At 47.1% G+C, this 25884-nt stretch overlaps 1 protein-coding gene across 2 annotated transcripts in view; it reads left to right on the top strand.

Annotated features, from left to right (window-relative positions):
* The window catches only part of LOC106751822 (zinc finger protein rotund-like), a 106332-nt gene extending 80816 nt beyond the window's left edge, over nucleotides 1-25516 (top strand). The window contains exons 1-2 of one of the 2 annotated variants that reach the window (XM_014633011.1): nucleotides 1783-2546; nucleotides 24115-25516. In XM_014633011.1, coding sequence (XP_014488497.1) covers nucleotides 2337-2546; nucleotides 24115-25269 — 1365 coding nt within the window. In that variant the 5' untranslated portion in view covers nucleotides 1783-2336 and the 3' untranslated portion in view covers nucleotides 25270-25516. Of the gene's footprint in view, nucleotides 1-1782; nucleotides 2547-24114 lie in introns of those variants that run through there. The other variant, XM_014633010.1, reaches the window with a different exon arrangement.
* The last annotated feature ends 368 nt before the right edge of the window (nucleotides 25517-25884 follow it).

Genomic DNA, 25884 nt, shown 5'->3' with positions numbered 1-25884 from the left:
TACACTGCTGTTGGAAATTTTATCGATTCAACAGCATTTTTTCCCCTGTATATATAATAGATATTTATAGTATATATTTGTTATAATATATAACTATATCTGATCCCAAGTTAACATGGCGTGCGTACCATTATCATCCCCCGAAAATCGTAGAAACTCTGCGCTTCACTCACTTTCGGCGCGCGACCAATGTGCGAGAAGAGATAAGGCCGCGAGAAATATTGAAATCTCGTAGGGTCTACCAAAGGACGAGTGGTGCGTTAGAAAAGAGCGCAAGATAGAGGCAGGAGACGGAGGTACGTGTAACTCCATTTCCTGCGACGTGTTCCGAGACGATCGGAGAGCGTTGCGAGAGAGTTTACGAGTGTGAGGAAAAACGCGGGATAAGAGGCACACACGCGCACAATGGCAACGTGTGGCGCGACTCGCAATTAATTATCACTATAATTATCGCCAACGTCAACGTGGATGCATACGCGGATCCATTATGCGGACGCGTGTGCGTGCGGGAGTGCGTGTGTACGAGAGAGTTCGGCTAGACACGAGCACATTGCATAAGCGATCGATCATGGGAACAGGTTTCACCTCAAGTTTGGCTCGGCTCCCGAAACCGGCAAAAATTGCATTCTATTCTCCAGACAAATCGATTAACAACATCGCGTCATAGTAGCTGCGTCGCCGCTCTTTTTTTCCTTCGCGCGAAATTTATGCACCGGTACTTGCAAACAACGAACATAAATAAGTGATTATTTTCCCTTCCTCGCGCACGCATTTCACCCGACCGGGTTATTTTCACCGTCGGGTATTCGCGCGGTGCAATTGATTCGCCTTCGTCGATCTGTTCGATCGAACAAGATTTTTGCCTGAAGAATGATGACAAGCTGGAGTACTTCTACTAAGTACAGAGGCCTCCGTGTATCGTTACTTAATTAACGTCCCTTTAATTATCAGGCGAAAGTTCGATATATCAGACAACGGATTTGTTCTTCTGCATTTTACTAGCCAACTATTAGACGAGCTCTCACGTGATCTCGCTACTGTATTCGTCTAGTTAAGAGTCGATTTACTTCGTTCTCCGCCCTTCTTATTACCAGACACATCTCGCGCGCCGGAGTGCATACGCAAAATGTAATAACGTTGGACAAGTTTCTTTCCTCGTACAAAGGAAGCAATCTACCCGGCAGAGCTGGTAAACAACGGATAATGACGGTAAGTATCGGACGATCGCGTACTATTATTCTGATTTATGGATGCCTTCGGACGGCTCGCTACCGATTGCACGATAATTACACGCGATCGACGCGATGCTCTAGAAACGCTCGGCAAAGACGTCGCAACGCGTATTTTCGAAGATAAGATTTTCATCGGCTCAACCCCGCAAAATAGACGGGTCGGTCCAGAGGTGGATCTGCCGAAGAGTGAGAGTGAGGAAGTGAGAGGGGGGCTGAGAGAGGGGGGGGGGAAGAGGAGAGGAAAGAGAGAGAACGGAGGACGCGATGTACCAGCTTAATTATCCCTCCGTGCCTCTCTCACGTACGCGCCTAGCCTCCATGCGCTCGGTCGCTCTACCGTTGCCGCCGCCGTCGTCGTCGTCGTCGTCGTCGCAGGGAGAGAAGCTGTTGAAGGTGGGGAGATCTACGGGTGCGAGCGAGACGGCGCGCTCGGCTTAGCCGGCGGCTTGGTGTGGAGGATAGCGGTGGTGGTGGGGATAGTGCACGCTCCGGCCGTTCCGAGGGCCGCTACGGCGGCGCAAAACATTCAGTCGGCAAAAAGTAGCCAAGGGGTGAGCATCACCCCGAGAGATAACACCGGGAGAGAGAGAGAACGAGCTCGGTCGCACGGAGCGGGAACGAGAGTGCCGCAGAAGTAAGTCGTCAGCGCGACGCGTATATACGGGCGCGCGCGCCGCGTAAACAAGACCGCGCGCGTGGTCTCTCCGAGGGGGTGTTGCCAGTGCGGACTGTCGCGAGTGCGTTTCCGAAGGAGATGAGCGGGACCGACGATCGATGAAGTACGGGGAGGCACCGCCACGATACTCGCGCCCCGTCCCGCCGTCGTCCTGCCGAAAGATCGGCGTTATGAGTCGCGAGATCGCGCCGTGGCGCGACGTCGTGCAAGGTCGCACCAGCTGAGACTTTCAAAGTGCGGGACACGTCAAGGTCGGCGTTTCTCCGCGCGTGTCCTGCGCCGCCGGACGCCTGCAATCGCCGCCGCGACGACGGAGACGATCGCGACGACCGCGATCACGATCGCGAGGGGGAGGAGGAGGAGGTGGAGACGACCCGTAGTAGTAGCGCCGCGCGAGAGCGCCGGCCGAGGGACCGAGCGCGATCGTGATGGAGGTGCGCGCGATGGAGTACCGTCCCGTGGTGCCCGCGGGGGTGATGCCCGCTGGACTCCATCATCAGGATTATCACACCGCTTTGCCGGACCTCAGCCCGCCGAGGAGCCAAGGCTCTTCCACCGGCGGCGCCTCTTCGCTCGGCGACTACGCGCCGCGAATGTACACGCCGCCCACGCCGCCCACGCCGCACGAGGACGAGAAGGTACGGGATATCTCGTGTTGTAGAACGCTCATCATCAGGTATTTATCCGAGAGAGGAACTAAGTTGTCGTCCGGCAATTCGAGGAGATTCATCCGAATTCAATTTTCTCAACACCTTGAGATCAATTCTCTTTTGGCCGGAGAGAGAGCGGGTTATAAGCCACTGGTTGCGCCGGAGCACTCGATTTATTTACATCACACTCGCGTCTCTTTAGCATTAAGAAGCGGAGCTTTCGCGCGCGAAATTACCGGCGCAATCGCCGTCCGATAAACTCTGTGGTTACGATACAATTGAACTAACTTTATGCCCGCGCGAGAACGCTCGCTATAGCCGAGACCGTTCGAAATAGAGCGAAAGGAGGTAACTTCGAGAGGGAAATAGAGTACGATTAATGTACGCCCCACACATACATACACGTTTACATGTGTACACACACATACGCATAGCGCAATTTATAGTTCCAGCATTAGATGGTCAATATGAGAACGATTTGTTTACTCTTCCTCCGTTTAACATTAAGTAGCGAAATTTGCGCACACAAGAGAGAGAGAGAAAGAGAGAGAATATCTTCTCATCGATCAGGTGCTAAAAGCTGAATAGCAGCGCGATGATATTACGATATAAATTTCATCCGTACGAAAAATCGAGCTAAAAATTATAGTTATTTGTAATTAATTCACGAAGCTCGCCTGTCCAATCTTGACGCGTTTGTGCAACCTCGCTAAAATGTTGCAATATCCTGCCGGAAGATCTTACGTACTCGAGAACGTTAACGGTACCGATATGTTGACTTTAACTTTACGAGATCGATGAAGAATTCGACATAAACGCGAAGAGGGCTTACGTAATCCATGTTTCGTATTCCCCGTAGGTGTATGAGATCGCTTTATAAAAATTGCGTTCTACGTAATTCCTCAAATAATCTGGCATCAGATCGACACTTCGTACAGTTTATTAATACTAAATCTTGTGAAAACGTATATCACGTCCACGAATAACAGGAATACGCTTGCGCGCGATTTCGAGAACCTCCGCGGCAAGTCCGCGAGCGGAATTCGATCCGATCTCCGAAATTAATTTCTACGATGCGCGCGCGCGCGCAAAAGTTGACCGTCGAGTCGCGACGAAGTTGCGCGAAAACGCAGAAATATAAAAGCGACGGCGCTCGAATCACGTCGTAGCTCATAACCACGCGGATAACGACGCGGAATGAAACCGCCGCGTCGTCCGACACTCGTCAATTTCTCGCTACAACGAGCGAATAGCCGCGCAATGAAACCGGCGTCGCTCGCGAATTTTCAACGGCGCGCTCATTGTTCGATATCGCGCGTATTCACGAAATTTTGCCGGACCTCCCGACGAAGTCGAGGACACGCGTAGCCGGCGCTACCGAGAGTCGACGAAAGGATCCGTCTCGTTCAAGCGAACTCTGCGTGAAATCGCGTCGCACCGAGCGGAATCCACGTAGGAAACAATTTGCCGGAACAGAAAGTTGTTTGTTAACATAATGACAGCTGAAAGATTTGTTAAGAGTATTTATTTTTCATTGTGCTAAATAAATTTTATCGCTGTCGCAACAATATTTTGCTACAACAACAAAATTATTTTTTCCGCATAACAAATCTTCTTGCTGTCACTATATTAATAAACAATTTGCCGTTCCAGTAAAATTTCCTTCTATGAGAACGCGTTGTCGGTCATGTCGACGAATAATCGCGTCAAAATAACGGCGTTTTGCAACTGATTCGTTCGGAATATTTCTCTGCGTCGTGGGAAATTACTCCATCCCATCACACTGAGAAAAATCCCTTAGTTACCAGAACAAAAATTCTGTTACTTGAAGGATCTGTCGGGGAAACAGATTGGAGAGGGCTATTTTATGTTTTGTTCTTTCATGATCTCTTGGGGAAACAGATCGGAAAGTTATTGTTGCTAATCATTCATCATCATTGGTTATTTTAACAAACTTATCAAGTCAGTACAAGAGTGTTTGTTAGAACAACAAATTAAAAGTACAAATCACTCGCTCCCACTATGAGAGCGTTTATTATCTCATATCTACAAACCATTCATTGCGAGTACTATATTTTGCTAAAGTAACAAAAGTTCTTCTCTCACTGCAGTGCCGAAATCATTTCTACCCTCGCAGAATTGAGCACCATTAATGTGCTAATTTGTTGCTCTAATCCCGATTTTTATTGCTCCAATGGACAATCGCGATCATAATGTGAGACTGGCTTGACGTTAACTCCCCATTACGATCGCAATTTTCTATTAGACAATTCGAGCACAAAAATCGGGATTAGAGAGAATTAGCATATAAATAGCTGTAAATTTTTGCGACCGGTGTGGACCGCTCTGACGCCGGTTTGGGGAGAGGCAGCTTAACGGGGGTTGGGAAATTGCGAGCCGACAAATCTTCGGGCGATACGATTGTCGTTAGATCTGTCAAAACTGCGCTGTACGATATCGCAAAAGATGAAATGAGAAATCAACAAATCTCATTCGTAATTCTTTTTGAGGAACCTCAACTTATCGCGATTAATTCTCTGTTTCTTCTTTCGCGGCCGAAACAGGTCGCAAATGAAATGCTAATCGGAAATCTTGTACTAATAAACTTGAGATTACTGAATGAACCGGGGATCAAAGAGGAACGATCGTAGCAGAGGTGCGATGAAAACTATAAGTTGGGATGAGTTCACGGCAGTTAAATTAACAGCCTCTCTACGAATTACAGTTCGCGTTTCTCAATATTTATACGGAAAAAAAAAGGATAATTACCTAACTACGGACGATTATACGAATAATTACATATCGTTTGTGCTAAGATTTCCAGTAAACACTGTCGATTAAGATCGCGATGATAAATATTCATGACGCGAACTCCTCCTGATAATGTTGGGTCGTGAATGTGTTTTCAAAAAATAGCAGTTTCATCGTGAATCGCAAGGGTGCGTCTCACTGGAAGGAGCATTTTTAATTTCGCGCGGATACCGCTGTGCAACTTGATCAAATCCGAAATCCTTCGAGCCACTCAAATGATGCAACAGGATCGGGGGACACTCGTCGGTGAAGCGAGGCGACGGCCGAAGCCTTCGCGTTCTCGAGTCGTGTTTCGCCCGACTTGGCCGCGCATTGCATAACGCGCGTGCACAATTATATTTATGTTCAATAAAAAGAAACTGTCACGATAAAAGGTCGCCTTGAAGCGCGATATCCGCGAGCTTAGTGTTCGACTTAGAGCGTCGTAAAAGAAAAAAGCCAATCCACGCTCTTAACTACTTTCCTTCGATAAATTTCACAATATCCCGGCGAGTTGAGCGTCGCTCCTCGCGAGAGGATGACGGAGATCGAATTAGACATGCTTGTTCCTAAAACGCGCTCCTACAGCCGCGCGAAGATGTCTCCACGTATGTATGGGTATGGCAGAGATAGAGAGAGGGAGGGAGAGAGATCAAATTATCGCGCTGGAATCATGAATAAATGTAAATCGGCGTAATACGATCTCGGCTGGTCCTTTTCTCGCGAGTTTTCCTGCGGACTTGCGTAAGACTCACGGGTACTCGCTGTAGTAGAAAATAAAGCGTATTACGGAGACGCGTTCGTAACACATTTGGGAAATTCTACAAGTTCAGAGATCCATTATTAATTGAGGGAATAACAGAATGAACGAACTATTCGCGAGAGAAGTCGACGTTACGAGAAGCGATTTAAAATCGTAGTCTTTCCGTTTCGATTTATCACGACCCATATGTAGAAAAAAAAATGTAACCAATCGCTGATATCCCCCAGGTAAATCCTTCAAGCTTTTCGTTGAGAAGAAGTCTATTTCGAGTTGATCCGAAAATCCGCGAGTAAAAGAACGCGCGAGGGATGGGCCTTACACATATATATTGAATAAATGTACAAAAAAAAGGAATAAACGAAACGTAAGGTGATATATAAGTCGCGGGAAAATCAACATCGAACGATCCTGATCGGCACCCCCTCGCCGTAAGGACGCAGTTATGTCCCGGATAATCGCGCGACGGACGTGGGGGATTCCGTGGAAGAGAAGACGGCCGCCTGTCTTAAGGATGCTTTCACAGTGCGCAATTTTCCAGAAGCGTACGACAATGACGATGTCACAATAAGGGCTTCTTCGAGGCGCGCGATCCGCTGCAGAACGAAAAAGATAATCTGGCCGGGGTACAGAAATAAACGATACGATCGACTCCCCGTCTAACGTCTCTTTCTCTCTCCCGCACCCTCTCTTTCTTCATCGCTCCTCATCTTTCATTCGATAGTGGGGGTGAATCTTGAATGGCCGGTGAGGAAGGAGCGCGGATTGTAAAGGGACGACGGTAGGAAAGCGGGAAGTGGGAATTGGAGGGGGGTCGAAGGGAAACGGGTGACCCTCTATACTTTCTTTCGCATTCGACGCGTAATTCCATTTGTGCGTCACTGCGATTCTGAAACTTGACCTGTTAAAAAGTCTTTTCCTAGAGGCTCTTGTAGCGCGAGGCGCCTTGAAAACCTCGATTCTTATCAGTTTCGCAAAATTGACGAATTGCATGAAAAATGAACAAACAGAGCGCGGGGTTGGGTCCGATTTCATCTTCCTGGATACGTTGAAAATCTACCTTGCCATTAGAGAGTCGTGACGTTACAAATTCACGAGAGGAAGTCGAGCGGGACTTTAGTTTCGTAGTAAGCCTTTCGCCTTGCACACGTGTGTAAATTGGAATATTTGCCGTGTTAACGATTTATTGCCTCCTATTATTCTCTAAACTCTTTCATAGTTTTTGCTTACGTCGGTTGTTATACTTTTGACAGGCTTTGCCTGCCTAGCTACCTGACTGAAGCCTTCGGTCTAAGAATTTCCGGGAGCTTCGAATTTTTTTTTTATAACACTAACGCTGCGTCAATAATGTTGGGGAACAGCATGGGTGTCAGTTGCGACTAAATCTACGCGAGAAGTTCGATTTTGAAAGGATCGCGGTTCGTTTGAGATCTCTACTGGGACGCGTTTTCTAGGAACTTCTCGAGACTCTCTGAAATTCCTTCGCGCAATTTTGTCCCAGTTACAAAATTCTTGCGTGAATTCGTTCTCATACGTTCCCCGTCGCCGCGCTCGCCGACGAACAGAGATTGCAGATAGGAGCCGCTGATATTACACGCGTAAGCATCGCCGATCTCGACGAATACACGTTTCATCGACGCAATTCGGGAGGGACACAGCACAGCTTCACCTTTTTCCGGGCTCTTTCGGTCGGGGTCGCGACAAAAATGTAGAAACGCCGCGAAAAAGAATATCGTTAATTCACTTCCGTACTTTGTTTTAATAACCCTTTCGTCAGCGGCATAGTCTCGTTTCGTTTGTACGTCGACGAGATCGCGTAACTCGATGCACTGGAAAAAGTCCTTTTGTCCCGAATGCACGTCGTCCGACGTAGAAAATTGCAGGGAAACTCGGGAGAAACGGAACGCGAAGCGCAACGCGAAAAGGGAGGGAAAAAAGGAGATACAACGAAACCAGCGAGAATCGACAAAAGAACTAATTCGGGTAACGAGCGCCGGGGAGCAGGGAAGAGCGATTTTTCGGGGTCCCGTGTGCAAATTGCTTCGATGATTTTCTAATATTCAATCTCCAAAGATTCCACGGGATCTGTCTTGCGCTGTAATCTTGTTTAATCTCATATACCGCCTCGAATTCGCGTATCGTCACGCGTCGCGTATATTTTTTTATTATAATCCCCGGCATTACACGCGTTAATGAATCTACTTAATTAATTGTTTACCCGGCGGGCCGAGCCGTCTTTATTAAATTGCGCGAGCCGCCGCGTTTCTTCTTTCCTCTCTTCCGTGCCGACGCTTGTTTTGGTAACTCCGAGTTCAAGCAGAAAGCGGATCTCGCCGTGCGAGCGGTCTCTTAAATAGAAAATAAAAATTTCTGGCATATATTAAGCGCGACACCCCTTTCTTCTCTCTGATGACACAGGATACCGTATTTCTCCTACGGAAGTTATAAAAAAGCGTCGTGCTCAACGAGGTTGGGAGAGCAGAACCCACGCACGTTTCTATTTTTAGTGCTAAACCACTTACGGGAAAAGTGTACTTAAGACAGAGAAAGAGAAGACAATTCTTTCCGTCTGTTCCGCCGACGAAAAAACCCGTGGCGTGTTTGTAATGTTACGAAAACTATAATTTTACATGTCCGAAGTCATTTAGCGACGAGATACGCGCGTTTTACGCGTCCAAGTTCCATAAGCGAGGTATACTCTCTCGCCGAATTTTTCAACTTTTTGCTTGGACTTCTCGAATTTTTCACCCTTATTTAAGGTGTTAACGCGCGTCTCCCGGATAATTTTATCATCAATCCCGTTAGCGAAGAAAGAGATGTGTTTTTCGGCGGGAAAATCCTCGATTAAGATAGACTCGCGCGCATACATTTGTCTAAGACATCACTGTTTCGCGAGAGATGAAGCTTATTGCTACGGGCAAACTGCGTACAACATTAATTAGAGCGACCCTCGGACGAAAATCATGCGCGAATAAACTTGAAATTCATCTGGCCAAACATCCCGTTTACGGAGGTACTCGAGCCTCGCTTCTGCGTACATTTACGCGAAACTTACCATATGTATAACATACTCATGATGTATACCTAAGCGGATGTACGCGTGCATCATATTGTATTTGCATAATTTGTGCGAGCATGTGTTACATTGCGTTCCAAGTTGATTGATAAGCAGATACGCCGGCATTCTTTGCTTTTCAAATAATTCAGATTTGATTTTAATTATAGCTGAGGTACATAACACGAATACACTTAAGTGCCGCGGTGTGCGCGCTTCCGTCGGCGCAAATAACGCGCAGCAACGCACTTTCAATGACACTGTATGCGAAAATGACAGATGGTGATGTCAATTTCTTCAAGTGATTAATATCGTCCGAATTGAAAGTGATTATCCGCAGCGTTCGGAAGAAGAAACGTATAAGATATAAAAAAAGGGAAAATATTCGGGAATTGCGACAAATAGAGAAAAGTTCATGGGAAAAAATTCTCTGGTTTATGAATCGCCCAAGAATGAATCTTGGGTCTCCATTCCAAAAGATAAATTTGTTTCGATTAAAGAAATTTCATTAAATCCAAAGATATCTTTTTCTCTGTGTAGTAGCCGATATACGATAAAAAAATTTTGTGTTAAAAACCATCCACTAAAATTTGGCGTTACTGTAACATGGGAAATGTGTTAAAAAGTTCACTGAGAAACCCATTTAGTTAAATCAAATAAAATTTTTATTTGAATATGGAAGTACAGCCAAATGTTTTGGTTGTAAGAAGTAAAGTTTGGTTCTTGATTGATTTGATTCTTCGAATCAAAAGTTTTATTCTCTGAAATGAAAATGAAAAAGGTTTGATTCAGAGAACCAAATCTTGACTTTCATTAAAACATTTTTTTGCTAATATCCAAACAAGTATTTTATTTGAGTCAATTAAATGGGTCTCTCAATATATACACAATATGTATTGACAAGATGTATGTATTAATTTACCATTATATTTGTGTACTTTTTAGCATATTCTCCATGTTAAAGTAACGCAAAATTTCAATGGGTTTTTAACACAAAATTTTGTACACAATAAAACATTGTATGTTAAATTGAATACATTTCACATATCCCAAACGGTCCGCTCAAATTTTGGTGTTAATTTAACATGAGGTGAATATATTGAAAACTAACACAAATATTATGTCAAAAATTAACACAAAATTAATAATGTCGTTAATCGACAATGAAATATAAAACGTGTTATTTTAACTTACACATGTTCCGAATATCGACACACCACAAAATGTTGCGGTGGCATAAACACAGTATGTTAAATTAACATGCGGATATGTTAAAAATTTAACACAAATTTTAACAAGGACCGATTTTAACCCAAGTACAAAATATTTTTTTTCTACCTTGTACTGTGTAGAACATGTTTTTAATCACGCAATGTGCGCGGCATGCGCGATTAAAGTTTTAAAAATATCCGCGCTANAAAAAAAAAAAAAAAAAAAAAAAAAAAAAAAAAAAAAAAAAAAAGAATCGACCGATCGTCCTTAAATGTTATCTCGACGCAGCGTCCGCGCTCGCGCGGATGGTCCCTCGCGTCTTTTAACCGCTCAACCCACGGTAATTCTCCGCCGCCGTGAACTCGCGCGCGCGCGACGTCAGAGGAGAGTACGGTTGGTCAGAGACACCCCGTATACACGTATATACGCACAAAGGGTGGGACCGGTGGCGTAAAAGAACCCGGGCGCTCCGAAACACGAAGCTAGCCTTCTGCCGCGCCGCTTCAGCTTTCATTAAGGAATCGTTAGCGCCGTCGCTCTCGTCCGGCATCCTCCTCTCCTCCTCGTCCCCCTCGCGCTTCGCCTCGTCCCTGGCCACCGTCTTTCTTCGTCCTCGTCCTCCTCTGAACGAGCGAACGAACGAATATTGGCGCACCGCTTTTTCGTTTTATCTTCGCGCGGTATTCGCCGTCGTCCCTTGCTTCTTTCCACCTTTATAATTTTCTCCGCCGTTCTCTTTCTCCCTTTCTCCCTCTCCCTCTCGTATCGCGTGGAAATTCATAACGGTATTGGCCGCTCATCGGCAATTTTCGTGCGTCAAGACACCGGGAAAGCACAATTCGGAGTTCTCGTCACCGAACGCTTCAATCGACTCCGCGAATGACGCTCTCTTCGACTTGGAGACGTAATGAGATTTTAGTTCTAATTCCAAGTTTCCGATGTGGCCCGGCTCGCGGCCACCTTGCTTCGTTCGCTTTCGAGAGAATTGGCGTTTGATACGTGCCTCTTCGACTCTCTCCGTAAGGTTTACCGGCGCGCGTGATTTCCAAAAGCAACCGTTCCGTATAAAAAAGCCGCGCGTGCACTCGTATGCACCTTTCGAGGGGTTGCAGATGGCCGCCGCGCCGTTTGGGGTGTGCGCGCGCTCTCTCTCTCGTACGCGTCAGCTATTCCTAATGGAAAAAAATCCTTCCCTATGGGAGAGTACACCCCGGCTTCCGTAGTTATCATAGTCGAGGGATACCATCCCGATTGTAGCCGTGAACCCTCTGCCTCTGACGGTACATATGCAAGCGCGAGTGGACCCTGCTATGGGCAAAGTATGGGGGATTTATCAGCAATCTCATCCCCTCCCCACTGTGGGCGTTTCCCCCGTCCTACAGTTTTGTATAAATACACAATATGTATAAATACAAATTTATTTGTATATACACAGAGGAAAATAGATCGGTCAAATTAACGTGACGATGAACGGAACCGTTTTGGTCGAAAAAGTTTCTGATTTTTTATAAACCGAATTCGGTTATAACCCGAGTCGAAATTTTAGTACTACTTTAAGCCTAATTTAATTCTACATTAAGTCTTTAAAGGTCTTCTATCGTGCCCTTTTGGTCCTACAAATGGAGAAGCCATTGCCGTTTTCTCCCCTTCAAGATTTAATGTAGAATTTGAAATTTCGACTCGGGAAGAGCCGGAGAATTCTGATTCTCTTCGATCAAAAGGTACGTTGGTTTAATAATTTAACACTAGAACCGCAGCAATTTTTTACCCACTTGTAGATTCTTTTTTTCCTATTTCTTTGGATTTTCATCACTAGGTGGGCCTTCTACATTATGAAAGCAATTCCAAAATACCATCAGAAAAGTTTACGGATAATTATAAAAAAAAAAGAAAAGTATAAGTAAAAATGGCCCATCTACGGTTCCAGGAGGGATTCAAATTATTGCGATTCTAATGTGTTAATACATAAAAATATAATTGCATCCAACCTTTCGATTAAGCTGAACGTGTTCGATGCACGCTGAATTATATCAACGTATTTCATGTATTATTGTACGTCAGTGCGACAGTGCGATGAAAAACGTAAAAAAAATCGAATCAATCACAGTGTCGAAGCTCCGAAATCTGTCGGTCGGCGAAGAGGAGGGAGGATTACGCTGCCGGCGGCAAAGGTTAATCAGGGAGGGAAATATGCTTCTTTCGTATTTCAATCTCTGCCAGGTGAGCCTCCGGGAGAGGCCGCGTTTACGACGGGCAATTGTTGCGGACGAATGCATTCCACTAACGCTGCTCTCCGCGCGCGAGAGAGAACGAAAGAACTACGCTCGCGTACCGCGGAAACATCGGCGGAAAAATGATCGCGCGCCTCCTTTTGCTCGTGCTTCTTCTGCGCGTTCCATTCATCGCGTATCAATTTTCTCTGCTTTTTCCTTACGCTCATCTCACCCGACCACTCGTCCCGGTCAGATGCCTTGGGCAGTTTTTATTTCGCTCGCTGACGGCTCTAACTCGCGCGCGACTCGCCTACCTCTCGGAGAGACCACACGAGTACACCTGACATCCATAAACAACACGTTACACTCCGTCAGAAATCACTTCGCCCGATGCATTTCCTTCGTTCTCTCTTTTTTCCGTTTTCGCGTTTCTTTCCATCCTCTGTGTTTTCCTTCTCTCTTTCTTGCTCTTTTTTCTCTTTCTTTCTTTTTTTTTCCGTCCGGTGCTCTCCGTACGCGCGTAATTGCTCGCGAGTCGCCGCGCTTCGTTCACGCGGCATAGCGCGTACCATTTCGTCACTCGGACAGGCGCGAGCAGTATTTTTCTCGACTCGGCGTCGCGACACTCGCGCACTTTCCGCCGCGGTAAAGCACATTACACGATCGGAAGCGTGCCGTGAGTAGAAATTTCGGAAACTCCCTGGAAAATTGTATTTTCGCGCGAACGATGTTTGAGCGTACGCGGTATAATGAAACGTGCTGAAAGAGAGGGAGAGACTTTATACGCGCGCGCGATAAAACCTGTTCGCGCCCAGGCGCTCGTGCGGCCGAGCGCACCTTTTACCGCATTGATAAAATACTTATTTTGCGCAAAGAGCTACCTCGTACTTTGTAAAACGTTTTATTCCGCGGAATACGGTATCCCGGTAAAGCGCCGCTGCAGTTCTGGGGAAAAAGTAACGTCCTCCACACATTGATTTCTCCTCTCTTCTTACTAATTACTCTTTCCACCGTGGCGCGAGCGCTACCGTCCGGTTTTTGTTCGCGTCTCGAGGCTAAAGCGATTCTGAAACCGTTCCTAGTAACGTGGTCTACGTTTAATGAATGGCAGGAATGGAGAGAATGAACCGTTGCGTCTGTTTCGAATTGCTTCCAGCCGGAATTGGATCGTGCGTTATTCTTCCATGGACGGACACCGATCCCGCGCAATTTGTACTTACGTACACAATCCTCCCGTGATTATCTCTCCCCCGCTTTCTCCCTCTCGGCGGGAAGGGATGAAAAAGGAAAGAAAAAAATGCCGAGGTATTAACGCAAACGTCGTTAATGAATTCGAGAAGAATTTCCCTTCTTAATTCGCGTGTCCGATTCCCCTTCGGCGATGAAGCTCGACTAATCGGCGGGCATTGAGCGAAATTCCGCTGGAAAATTAAACGAAAGTTACGATCTCGTTTTCGTCAATCGCGCGCGCGCGCGCGCGGAAATTCGGCCCGATTCTCGGTATAAATGATTAATCGTCGCGAAGACCGGAATTAGCAGAAACGTCCCGGCGACGCAATCGGACATTTTTACGGCTTTCCCATTAGGTATCGTTTAATGGATTCCGATGTAACGTATAATTAGTTGCAAAACACTAATCGCCGGCCGGGACGATGGAATCGAGCCGCAAGGGTCGATCTGTACTGATTACGAAACCATTTTGTCGAATTGTAAACTCGCAACAACTCCACTAATGTGATTTCCGATTATGAACTCGCTCGTATAAATGACTAGTTCAGTATGACCAGTTTAGAGTTTGCGCTCGCGGTGATCTCAACAAGCGCGCGCGGCCGCGGCTTTAATGAATAGCGGCTTCGCGGCCAACCAACAACCAACTTAAACCCGGCCCACAATTACCGCATATTGTTTCAAGCGCGATCGCGCGCGTTTTAATCCTCCAGAACGCGAGCGGCGCCATTTATCATTGTTTTTCGACGATCGCCGTCGTGAGACTCGCGTGATAACGAAGAAGACGATTGACCGGCGCGAAGCGATCGCGGCGCACTTCGAAATTCAACTATCACGTTTCTCCGGCGAGTCGATCACACGTGTCACACGCGCGAGAGGAGAGGTGAAAAAAGAGCCTTTTACGCGTTTAAAGTTTCAACAGACGAGCGATACGCACGACTGATTCGGCGACATCCGGAATTCCGCGGCGGACTTAAAATCTACTTAAAACTGGTACCGGTGGGTTCACTCATTTTTGCGCAACGCCGGTCAATTGCGTAACACGCGACACGAGGAGACAGAGAGGCAGGCTGACGTCGAACCGCACGGAAGTCACAGCCGGGACGGCGGGCGTGAAGAAGAATCCGCGGACGGTTGTTCTTGTTTTTCGTTAGGGTGGTCCGGAGAGGCTAGCCAATTAGACAAGGGATTGTATAATTGGGTAGATAAAGAATCGGGCGGGTATTCTCCCAGGCACCTGCCAGCTGCCGTGCGTAGATGAGGACGAAGAGCCTCCGAGAGAGGAGGAGACGGAGGAGGATCGAACCGGTCGCCGTCGTCGTTCCGATCATTACGCTGCTCTTCCCGTCGTTATCGTCCGAATATTCGCTTATCCCCGCGAGGTGCCCCGTTATGAATTATTTGTCAGTACACTCGGTGTAATAACTGCTTGAAAATTGGACCGAGGAGTAGCGGCGATAACCCGAGTTGAAATTTTCATGCTAGATTAAAATCAGTTCCTTTGACAATTTTTGCCTTCAATTTTTGGCATATCCGTAAATTAATTTAACATATTGATTTATCTCAATATTTTCTGTTGAATCAATATTCAATATATGTAAATGTTGAAATAACACATTTTATACTTCAATGTCAATTAACGTATTAAGGATATTAATTTTTGCTAATGTTTTACGTAATATTTATATCCTTTTTAACATATTTACCTTGTATTAAATGGACACGAAAATTTGTATGGACTGTTTGGGACATGTGAAATATAAAAGTTAAAGTAAAAGTTAAAGTAAGTAAAATATAAAGTTAAATTTAATATAAAATTTTTCACTATGTGCTTTGACGGTGCTACACTTGTTAACTGCTCCCCCGCCCCCTCTCTCGCGCACGCTCTTGTACCTTTAATTCAACAGATTAAATTTTAATGCTACTTTGAAGCTATAAATGCGATATTTCGATGATTAATTTCATACGAGTATTTAAAACAACTTGTGACGCTAACAACACGGGGAGGCAAAAGTTTAAGATATCATCAGAATCAAAGTATGAGTAAATTACATTATCGGAATTGAAATTGAATTGATTTTGCTTTATCTCAGCTCCTATCGCATTGTAGAATGAAAAGTTGAGCGTAGGGCCAGAATTTCGACTCGGGAAGAATCAGCACGGAATTCCGCAGATCAATTCCGTCGCGTAATTCTCGGTCGCCACGACGTCCTCTCCGAACATAGATACGTTAGGATGAATTCGCTCGATCTAGATATATTATTCGTTAGGCGAATCTGTTATCGAACACTGGCGACGTTCGTGACGGCTTCTAATCTTATCCCCGGTCTCCCTCTCGTGGTTTCGTCAAGTAACGGGACGATTTATTAGGGCGCTCATTGTGACGACTCAGTTATCGACGATTAGCTAACGGCGGCGGCGAGTTGTTGCTCTCGCTGCTTTCGTCACACTCGAATTTCGTAAAGCTCTAATTGTGCCGCGTATGCGCGTAAACGCAAACGACAGTTGTCCCTTCTAATCGCGCTTGAACCTTCCACTCGTCGGCGACAGTGTCGCGATACCATCGAACGATGACAACCTCGGGAAGTGAGCGCCGACGACTAACGCCGTTACGCGGCTTTATCGCACTAAATAATAACGAAGTTGCATCGGGATCTCTCGTGTCACGTGCAAGCACACACACACACGTACGTAGACATGATGCCGGATTTTCGCGGCAGGTTCGCCGCGAGAACCCGTTCGACCGCCGCTTTCGTACGGCATAATGGCCATGTATCATTAGACGAAACGCATGGCTTGAGATTGTCGGCTGCTGGGAATGATAGTTGGCGCGCGATGGCTTGAAAACCTGTCAACCGCGACGTGGCGCGGGTTACGTAATGCTGAGCTGGTAAATTGTACTTCTAGATCGAACCGGCCAAGAATCCGCTTAGTCAGTTTCCTTTTATTAGTATAAATACTTCCTTGGAACAATACGCGCGTACCTTTCCATGCGGGATACGTAAGCTCGATCCCGCGGCGGCGCGTCGCCGAATAATTCGCTCCGCGGTAATGAGCGTCGCTTCTCCACGGGCGACTTTGTTATCGGCTCTGGCTGTATAATTCGCAAACCGAGCGTGATATTGCCCGATACGCATTACCGCGTCTTGTACACGCCGGCGTTCGCTCCGCGCAGCGACACGTGTACGGAAATTCGTATCTGATTTGAATTCCCGAACTCGCCGCCGCAATTTCCTACGATTTATTATTCCGTGCGCGATAATTTTATGCGCGAGTTCAAGGATCCTCAGCATCCACGTTCGGCGACGAGCGAACGAGCAGAGGAGAGAGAGACGGAAGAAAATGAGTCACACACTCGCGCGCGGCCACACGAATAATTTCGAGCGTATTCCACGAGATTCTAAGGGGGCCACTTTCACTTTTCCAATCTCTCCTTCCTTCTCGCGCACGCGATAACCTCGGTGCTTTGTCGGGAATCTTAGTAATTCGCGAGAAATCGATAGCACTTATCAAACGATGGATTTGTGAACGCGATTCATTACCTATGACCGGCGGGCGCCGCCATTTCCCTCCTTGAGATCTAACGATCCGCGGTTTCCCCGAGCTTCGGTCGTTATTTTCGACCATCTCGCCGATTCTTACGCAATCGTGACTTCCGTCCGTCAGTTCGACGACGACGGATTACAAAATCATTGCGACGATCGCGTCTCGCCTCGTCTCGTAGTAATTTTTCACGAGAATTTCCACGACGCTCTCCTAGGAAAATACCCCGAAACGTCTCAAAATGATCTCGCGGAAGCGCGCCACGCCGAGTAATTATCCGTGTAGCGGAGCGTCGCGACAAGCGGCGTTTGAGTTCGTCGCGGGTTGATTTTAACCCGGCACGAAAATTCCTATCAACAGGTTGTCACACCGACCTCCGCGCGCGCTACGGGCGAGCGGAGAACCGGAGCGGGAGCTGTTGTTACGCGTATGTTGTGTGTTGTTCATTAACTCTTAGATTTCCAGCTCGTGTTTACGCAGATAGCTTCCGAGGAGAAATTCCCAGTGAGCCGTTCCCAACCGCTTCTGGCAAAATTGTCCGATCTAAATAATTGTGAATGGTACATTGTGCCGCTCCACGCATGTCGATCGCGCGCGGAATAGACGAGGCGGCTTATTCATTATTAACGTACTAATAAAAAGAATCTCTCTCTCTTAATTAGCTTGACTATAGTTAATATTTGCACTCAAACTTTTATAAAACTGCAACCGAAACTTATATCGAGATTAAATTAATCCGATTTATGCTAAAGTTCGCTAAATCTGGCGACGCTATCATTTTAATACGTTTAATAATATTTTAATGACTACTTTGACATAAGATGACACAATGTACGTAAAATTCTCAACGATAACGTAAATAATTGCGGATGCAAATGAGGTAATCTGTGATGAAACGCAGAAAATTACAGGACAAGCAAGTTTATACCGGAGAGATAAATCGATTAAAGGGAGAATGTGAAGCTGACAAGCTTGAAGCAATTATCGAAGATTTTCCTGCGACTTTTTAATAAATCCAATCGTTTTATTGCGCCAAGTATCGAGGACCGGTATGATTTTTACAACCCACCCTTAATCGCCATCGGGATTATTGTTTCGGTCACCGTATGGCACTTTACGTGATTAATTAGTCGCTTTCGGATTTGACGTTCGTCATTTTGCAAAAAAATAGTCGCTACACGTTTTTATTGTCCTAATGGATTGCTTTCACGAGCGAAATGTGAGAAAATGAAATGTCGATAATCGTAACGAACTCGTACTTATCATCCACGTATTTAGGAGCCTTTTAATTCGATAAATTCAATTATCTCGGCAGTTTTATTTTGACTTCGGCTTATCGGGTACTTAATAAATTCCGGCACGATGAGTGTAATGCTATTACGAGGGAGAGCTATGGTTACACGTTCGTTCGTCTTATAAGTACGATGACGCAAATCAACTCCACAACGTACACACGGCGGAATATATAAATCCATAAATCATCATTTGAAATTCAAAAGCTTTCAAAAGATCGAACAGGTCTTGAAGAAAAGTCTCGTCTGGAGGGTATGCAACGCCTCACCAATTTATCCTCTCTCTCTCTCTCTCGTGTCTCGTTATTTGCAAAATGTCATCGGCACGTGTTGTTCGCTATGCCGACTGCGTGCAATTTCGCAGATGACGGCAGTTGTATTAAGAATTTACACGAGAGATCGATCTAATCACTCGGGAGCGCTCGAGTTCCCGGAAAAATTCGAAACTTCGAAATTAAGAGGACTTCTTCTGAAATTGGCATCTCGTTACTCCGATCGCGGATACTTTACCAAGTAAAGTTATTAAGAACGAGAGGAAAAAGGAAAACCACGCAGAGGAGAGCATATTTGCAGCGAGTAAAGGAGAGATTGCCAATTACTTAATTAAAATGTACTTTTATCGTCGGACGTAGACACCGACCTTGACTGGCCGCGTCTCTTCTTCCTCTTCGCGTCCGACTCTCTTGCGCGCGGTCATTAAGGCCGAAATATTTAAATTGAATTTACGAGATTTGGCCCGGGGCTACTTCGTAGACTACTTCTCGCGAAGGTAAAAGAACCGGACGACGGAGCCCGAGCGGCGAAATGTACATACGTGCCGGGCTCTAGAACGCGAAAGACGGTCATCCATCACGAAGCACAGCTCTATAAACGGTATCGAATGACGAAATGTCCTCACGCGATCACGTCGACTCGAGCTTACGGGGAGAGAGACACAGAATAAATATATATATATGTATATCAATTGATCGCCATTGATATGAAACGGAGGGCATGCGGCAATTAATCACTGCTCCGTCAAAAGGTTCGCGCGCGCGCGCGCGGAGGAAACGGATTTTACACGGTAACGCGCCAGGCACACACACCGCGTCGAGAGACGGTCATTAAGATCAACAACAACGTTGAAAATGTTAATTCCTATTTGAGAATTTAACACGGTGCAGCCTACCCGCGCTTCTAAATTCCCCCCTGATGATGATCCCGGACGAGCGTACGATTTATACACCGTGGCTGCGTCACGGCAAATGTACTTCGTCTCGGCTTCTTAAGTATTGCCTAAGTAAATCGACGTCGATTAATCAGAAATGACAGGAGGACTAGCCGGTTGCCCAGCGGGCATAGTTCCTCGCCGGTTTCGTAATTAGAGGCGCTAATTTCGCATACCTGCGCGCAGTCCAGGCCGACGTAATTTCTGGATTTATCGCCATTATTTTTCTTGAAGGCGCATCTCGCGAGAGAGAGAGAGAGAGAGAGAGAGAGAGAGAGAGAGAGAGAAAGAGAGAAAGGCGTGAGATTCCGGCTGTCCGGTTTAATTCAGCGGGACTACTTCGAGCCGTCGCGTCGCATAGCGTCGTTTTGCCGGCGTGCTCGCATTACGGACGGTTAAACACATAACTCGGAATTTCTTTCGGCGGAATTTCCTTCAAATCCGCTCGAATAAGTCGCCGCCGCTACGTCTCCGCGGTAGTCGGTTTAAGTGCATCCTGTCAATTACGACCGCCAATTTTTATTTGGCGCCGTCGCGATTCGCGTCGAGAAATTCTTTAATTGAATCAAGTCCATTGTGAACGAGACGAGAGATCTTTTCCAAGTTCTCGCGCGACGGAGAGGGATCTATACATTCAATCTGCCAATCAGCGCGTGCTCGATTCTTTCAGGCATTTTGCAATTAAATAAACGAAATAAAGAAGAGCCGGTGAAATTTAATTTTCAGACTATCCGAATTCACAGCGTCACTTTTCTACACGTCACGATCTCATTTACCGTTTTTCTATTCGCAGTTAGTCACGAGATAAAGAGACATAGGAAGAGAGAGAGAGAGAGAGAGAGATCACCTTTATCGCGAGCAAATATCGCGATTCGCGATGTCGAATCGGAGGATCGTCCGTTCTGAAATCTCCTATCAATTAGCCGAATCGATATGCTGATTCATTGATAACAGCTCGGGCAATTCGACGAAACGACGCGTTGGCAGCGTTAACCGCCGACAGGAAGCCTTTGCCTGCGAGCTAATCGCTCATTCCACCAAGCGTAATAGTTCCCGGCGAAGACACTGAACGCCCGGAGCGAGAAATATTTTTAAGTTTGTCGACCTTTCTGCGAAACTCAGTATCGAGGAATTAACGTCTCGCGGCGTTCTCTTGCAAGTGGAATTGCAAAATTGCCGTAACTCGCGCTCTTTTGCAAAATGCAAGAAAAAAGAACGAGATAAGGGGGAGAGGGGGGAGGACAGCGACGTGAGCTAACGAGATCGTGGCGGAAAATGCGTCATTACGCGATCCCCGATAACTTATACCTCGATAACGTAAATACTTCCTTCTTCTGTTCGTCTGCCCTCGTCTTCTCTAATTGTTCTCGTGTCTCTCGGATTCTCTCATTTGCCTGGCGTGTTAAAGAAACGAAAAAAAAAACGACGCACAGCAGCAGACTATCGTGTTACGTGGACTATGCGCGAACTTGACACCGGCAAGGACGCGTTTCGAAAGGAGGAAATAAAAAAAAAAATAGCAGCAGCTCCAACCCGTTAAAGGACGCGCCAAGTCAGCCGTTGATGCCTCGAGCGAGACCGTCGATCGATTACCGAATAAATCACGATCCGCGACAACCGTAAAGCGATCGTTACCCGGCTGGCCGTTGATGTGCCTAGATTATCGACTCCTTCTGCCTCCGTTAAATAACACATACGCGCACCACGGAGAGATAAAATGTAATATTGAAAACGTGACGAATCCCGGATACTCTCGGGAGCGATAGAACGTCTTTATCACGTGGATAACATCGTAGATATCTAAACCAGTTTCAAATTACGAATGTAAAAAGCCGCGGTGTGTGTTACAATGACGTTAAATAGCAATGGCATAATTAACAGGGTCAAGAACTCTTAGGCTCTTATTAATAATTGTTATGTGAAACTTGTCTCATGTGAGATACTCGGATTTTAATTCAGAGCTAGATGTGAATTTTTCAGTTGAACAGCGTGTACAGATGTACTGTTAGGTATATCAGTACTGCCAATCAGTCATTTAAATCACCACTGCTTGTCACAAGCAGTCACTATTTCACTTTTTTTGTTCCGCTAACTAAACGTTGACATATTATACGGATTACAACGGAAAAACTCTGATCTAACACTGAATAAAAATCTAGACATCTCGCGAGAGACAAGTGACAATTATCGATACGAATTAAAAACTCGGAAAGCTACACGCGCGCACGAAAAGAATCCGTTCAGGAATACATGATGGAAACGATACGAACGAAATGAGCGCAATCCCGCAATCTGCTTAATAAAGCATCTAATCGCGAGTCGCGCGCGCGTATCGCTTCGAAGCGCACTTTTGCTCGGTCGAGTCGTGAAGTACGAAGCGGAGCCCGGAGAGAGATAACGAGTTCTCTGCCGTCGGACGCGGTAACGAGAGTCATCCTTCGTACCCTTGCCGTGCGAAGGACCCGAATCGCCCTAGATCCTCGGGCGTGGCGTACAACCATCTCGGAAAGGAACCCGTCGTTTTACGTAATAACCTCGGTCGAGAACGGAGCGATGCCGGGAAACTGGCTCCGTTCACGTCGCTCTTCGCGTGTTCAGGATCGTTTCTTCGACTCGGGCCGACACGTCATTCCGGTGCGATACCCTTCGTCCACCGGCGTCGGAAGACAATTCGCTACCCTTTCCACGAAGCCAAATACCCGCACCGATCGTTACCACGCGGAGCATCACGAATCTCGTGACTGGCGTTATTATTCGGTAATGATGCGCGCGTTATTACGGATGAATGAGACGTTTTAGCGGCATTAACGCGACCCACCGAGGAAGAGGGGAGGCCGGCGGGAATTTCGAAAGAAAGCAGGAACTACACACAACACCGGTCGAAAATAGCGGGATAGGCGGCGCCGATTATCCCCGTAGACGTTAGTAGGGAGCTGAGGACGACTTTGCACCGTAGAGTCCGTCTCCTTCCGACGATCGATCGCGCTCGTAAATAAAGGCGCCGAAACGAGCCGAGAAAAAAAAGGCCATTTTAATTCACGGCCTTGCGAGAGAGATCGTCGGGCGATGGTGGATTCCAAACAGAAACTCGATCAAGAAGTTAAGCGGGTGGCAGCACATAGAAAAATGTAAGCAGTAAGACTTAAACGGTAAGGAAATTGATCGACCAATCGGTATATTTCTTTAAGTTTATGTATTCCAAAAGACGGTAAATTTGGCTTTAAGCAGAAGTAGCTGAGATTTCAACCTGAAATTTTAGTTATTTTTGTTTAAGATAAAATTTACCGTCTTTTGGAATACGTCTTTTGGAATACGTAAACTTAAAGAAATATACCGATTGTTTGGTCAATTTCCTCACTGCTTAAATCTTATGTTTTTTCACGTGCCCTTAGTTAACGTCGGGAATTACAAGCACGGACAGACAAGTGCGCGCGCATGATATTTCCGCGAGATTGCGATTAATGTATTAAAATATTCGCTACTCGCAGACGCGCACACGCGCGCGATACGTCGACGATAAGAGAGCGGCCGCGTCTCGCGCGAGTTAACCGCGAGGATATCGGGAAGGACAGACGCTAATAATCGCCGATCTCATCGTGACGACTGTGCTCTCCGCGCTGCCTATTCCATGCCGTGAAAAGAAATATAAAAAGTCTGAGTTAAGAGGCAGAGAGAGAGAGAGAGAGAGAGAGAGAGAGAGAGAAACTAGCGTGCGAGGAACTCTAGGGGAAGGAGGGAGGGGGGAGTGAAGGAAGAGACAAAATGAAGAGGTGAAGGAAGGAAAGAGCGAGCGTGCGAGAGTACGCGGAGGGGGGATCTGTATGCGGTACCCGAAGCCAGTCGGTCGGGTATGCCCCGAGGCTAGGCCATGATAGACAAGGTCAGCCTCTCCCCGCCTCGTACATATGCTCAGGCTACCGGCGCGGTGCTCCCTTTTACGTTTATTTATTTATTTATAAATATAGCGCGCCTGTGCTTGAAACGCGGCTGTCCGGTCAACCGCTGGAAACGAGAGAGAAACGGACGGCAATGGAGATCACAGTGAACCGGATCCCTTTCGTCCGGACATTGTCGTAAAACACAAGAGACACGCCGTTCCCGTCGCGGAGGTCACCGTAATTTACATTTCGAATAGGAAACACGGCTCGACGAAATATCAAAACGCGGCTCTTGTCATCGTCTTTAGTTCACCACCTCCCCCCCCCGTTCGATCTTTCTCTCTCTTTGACAGCAAAGTGTTTCTTCTTCTTTTTGCAGATATTCGGTAGCAAGGCGGACCTGCAGCTACACACACAAATCCACATGCGCGAGGCGAAGCCGTACAAGTGCACGCAGTGCTCGAAGGCGTTCGCCAACTCCTCGTACCTGTCTCAGCACACGAGGATCCACCTGGGCATTAAGCCGTACCGCTGTGAGATCTGCCAGCGGAAGTTCACCCAGCTGAGCCACCTACAGCAGCACATCCGCACACACACCGGCGACAAGCCGTACAAGTGCCGGCATCCGGGCTGCACGAAGGCGTTCAGCCAATTGAGCAACCTGCAGAGCCATTCCCGGTGCCACCAAACCGACAAGCCGTACAAGTGTAACTCCTGCTACAAGTGCTTCTCCGACGAGCCGAGTCTGCTCGAGCACATACCGAAGCACAAGGAGTCGAAGCACCTCAAGACGCACATCTGCCAGTACTGCGGCAAGAGTTACACGCAGGAGACCTATCTGGCGAAGCACATGCAGAAGCACGCGGAGCGTACCGACAAGAGACCGCCGATCATCGGCACCGGCCTCAGGCCGTCGATACACGCCATGACCGCCCACCATCAGGACCACTACTGGCCGAAGGTCAGCCCGGACTCGGTAATCGGCGAGCTGCACGAGAGGCTGCCGCATCACCACACGGAGTACCATCAGAACCAGAATCCGGAGATGCTCCTGCCGGGGCACGGGCCGGGCCATCGGGGCGAGTCGATCGAGAACGACTCGAGGCAACAGACGCCGCAGCCCGGCGCGAACCACCACCCCAACAGCAGCTCGGCCTTCACGCCGATCTCCTCCATCTCGATCAATTCCATCTCCTCCATGCAACACCCTCTCAATCCCCTCAACCACCTGCACTATCCCGGCGGACACCATCCCGCGTCACGGCCGTATCTCTACGAGGCGTTCAACACGACGCAGAAGTCCTCGCCGACCTCCTCGTCGTCCGGCGTCACGCCCGGTACCACTGGCAACCAGAACGCCACGTCCTTCCCGAACCAGCTGATCAGCCTCCACCAGATCAGGAATTACGCCCATCAGCCGAATCTCGGCAATCTGGGCAACCTGGGTAATCTGGGGAATCTGAGTAATCTTAGCAATCTCAGTGCCACGATGGAGAGTCACGCGCTGCTGGGTGGTCTCAAGGAGAAGCAGTAACTCCGGCCGGTCTTGGAGATTAGCTTAAGAAATTTCCCTCCCCCCTTTTCCTTTTTTTCTTTTGCTCTCCGTCAAGACACGACGCGATTCACCGTTCTCACCTTCCTCCTCATCGCTCCCCTCACTGTTCGAACCTCATCTCGCTACCCTCTCCCTTGCCGTGATCTCCTCTTACTTATCAATTTGTATTATTTTATGCTTGAAATTTGTTCTCCAGGACTTCAATAAACTCTCTTCTACTCTTTAATCCGTTTAATTTATTTTCCACGATGACGAATTTGGCCGCGCGCGAGCTTCGCGAAGGAAAAGGAACCTCCGAAAATTTCGCCGGTGCTCGATGGTGTTTAACTTTGCGTTACTCGCACGCACAGGAGAGGTGCATACCTTCGAAATGATTTCCAGTGAATTTCTCTGGGGGATGATTCGCTATTATATCGCTCCACGAGGATGGAAATCATTAGCCAACGGGATACGATATCCGTTCACGACTGACACTCTTGGACCGATTGGTCGATAAACGAAGCGGCCCACGTACGTTCGTCGCCGGGGATCGTCATCGCGTAAAGACCACACTTTCTAACATTATGAAAGTGTATCGTCCACACATGGAATACA

Source organism: Dinoponera quadriceps, unplaced genomic scaffold (genome assembly GCF_001313825.1).
Source record: "Dinoponera quadriceps isolate SergipeBrazil2010 unplaced genomic scaffold, ASM131382v1 scaffold179, whole genome shotgun sequence".
Taxonomy (NCBI): domain Eukaryota; kingdom Metazoa; phylum Arthropoda; class Insecta; order Hymenoptera; family Formicidae; genus Dinoponera; species Dinoponera quadriceps.
Note: the sequence above shows the minus strand (reverse complement) of the source record. Positions and strands in the feature narration are given on the sequence as shown.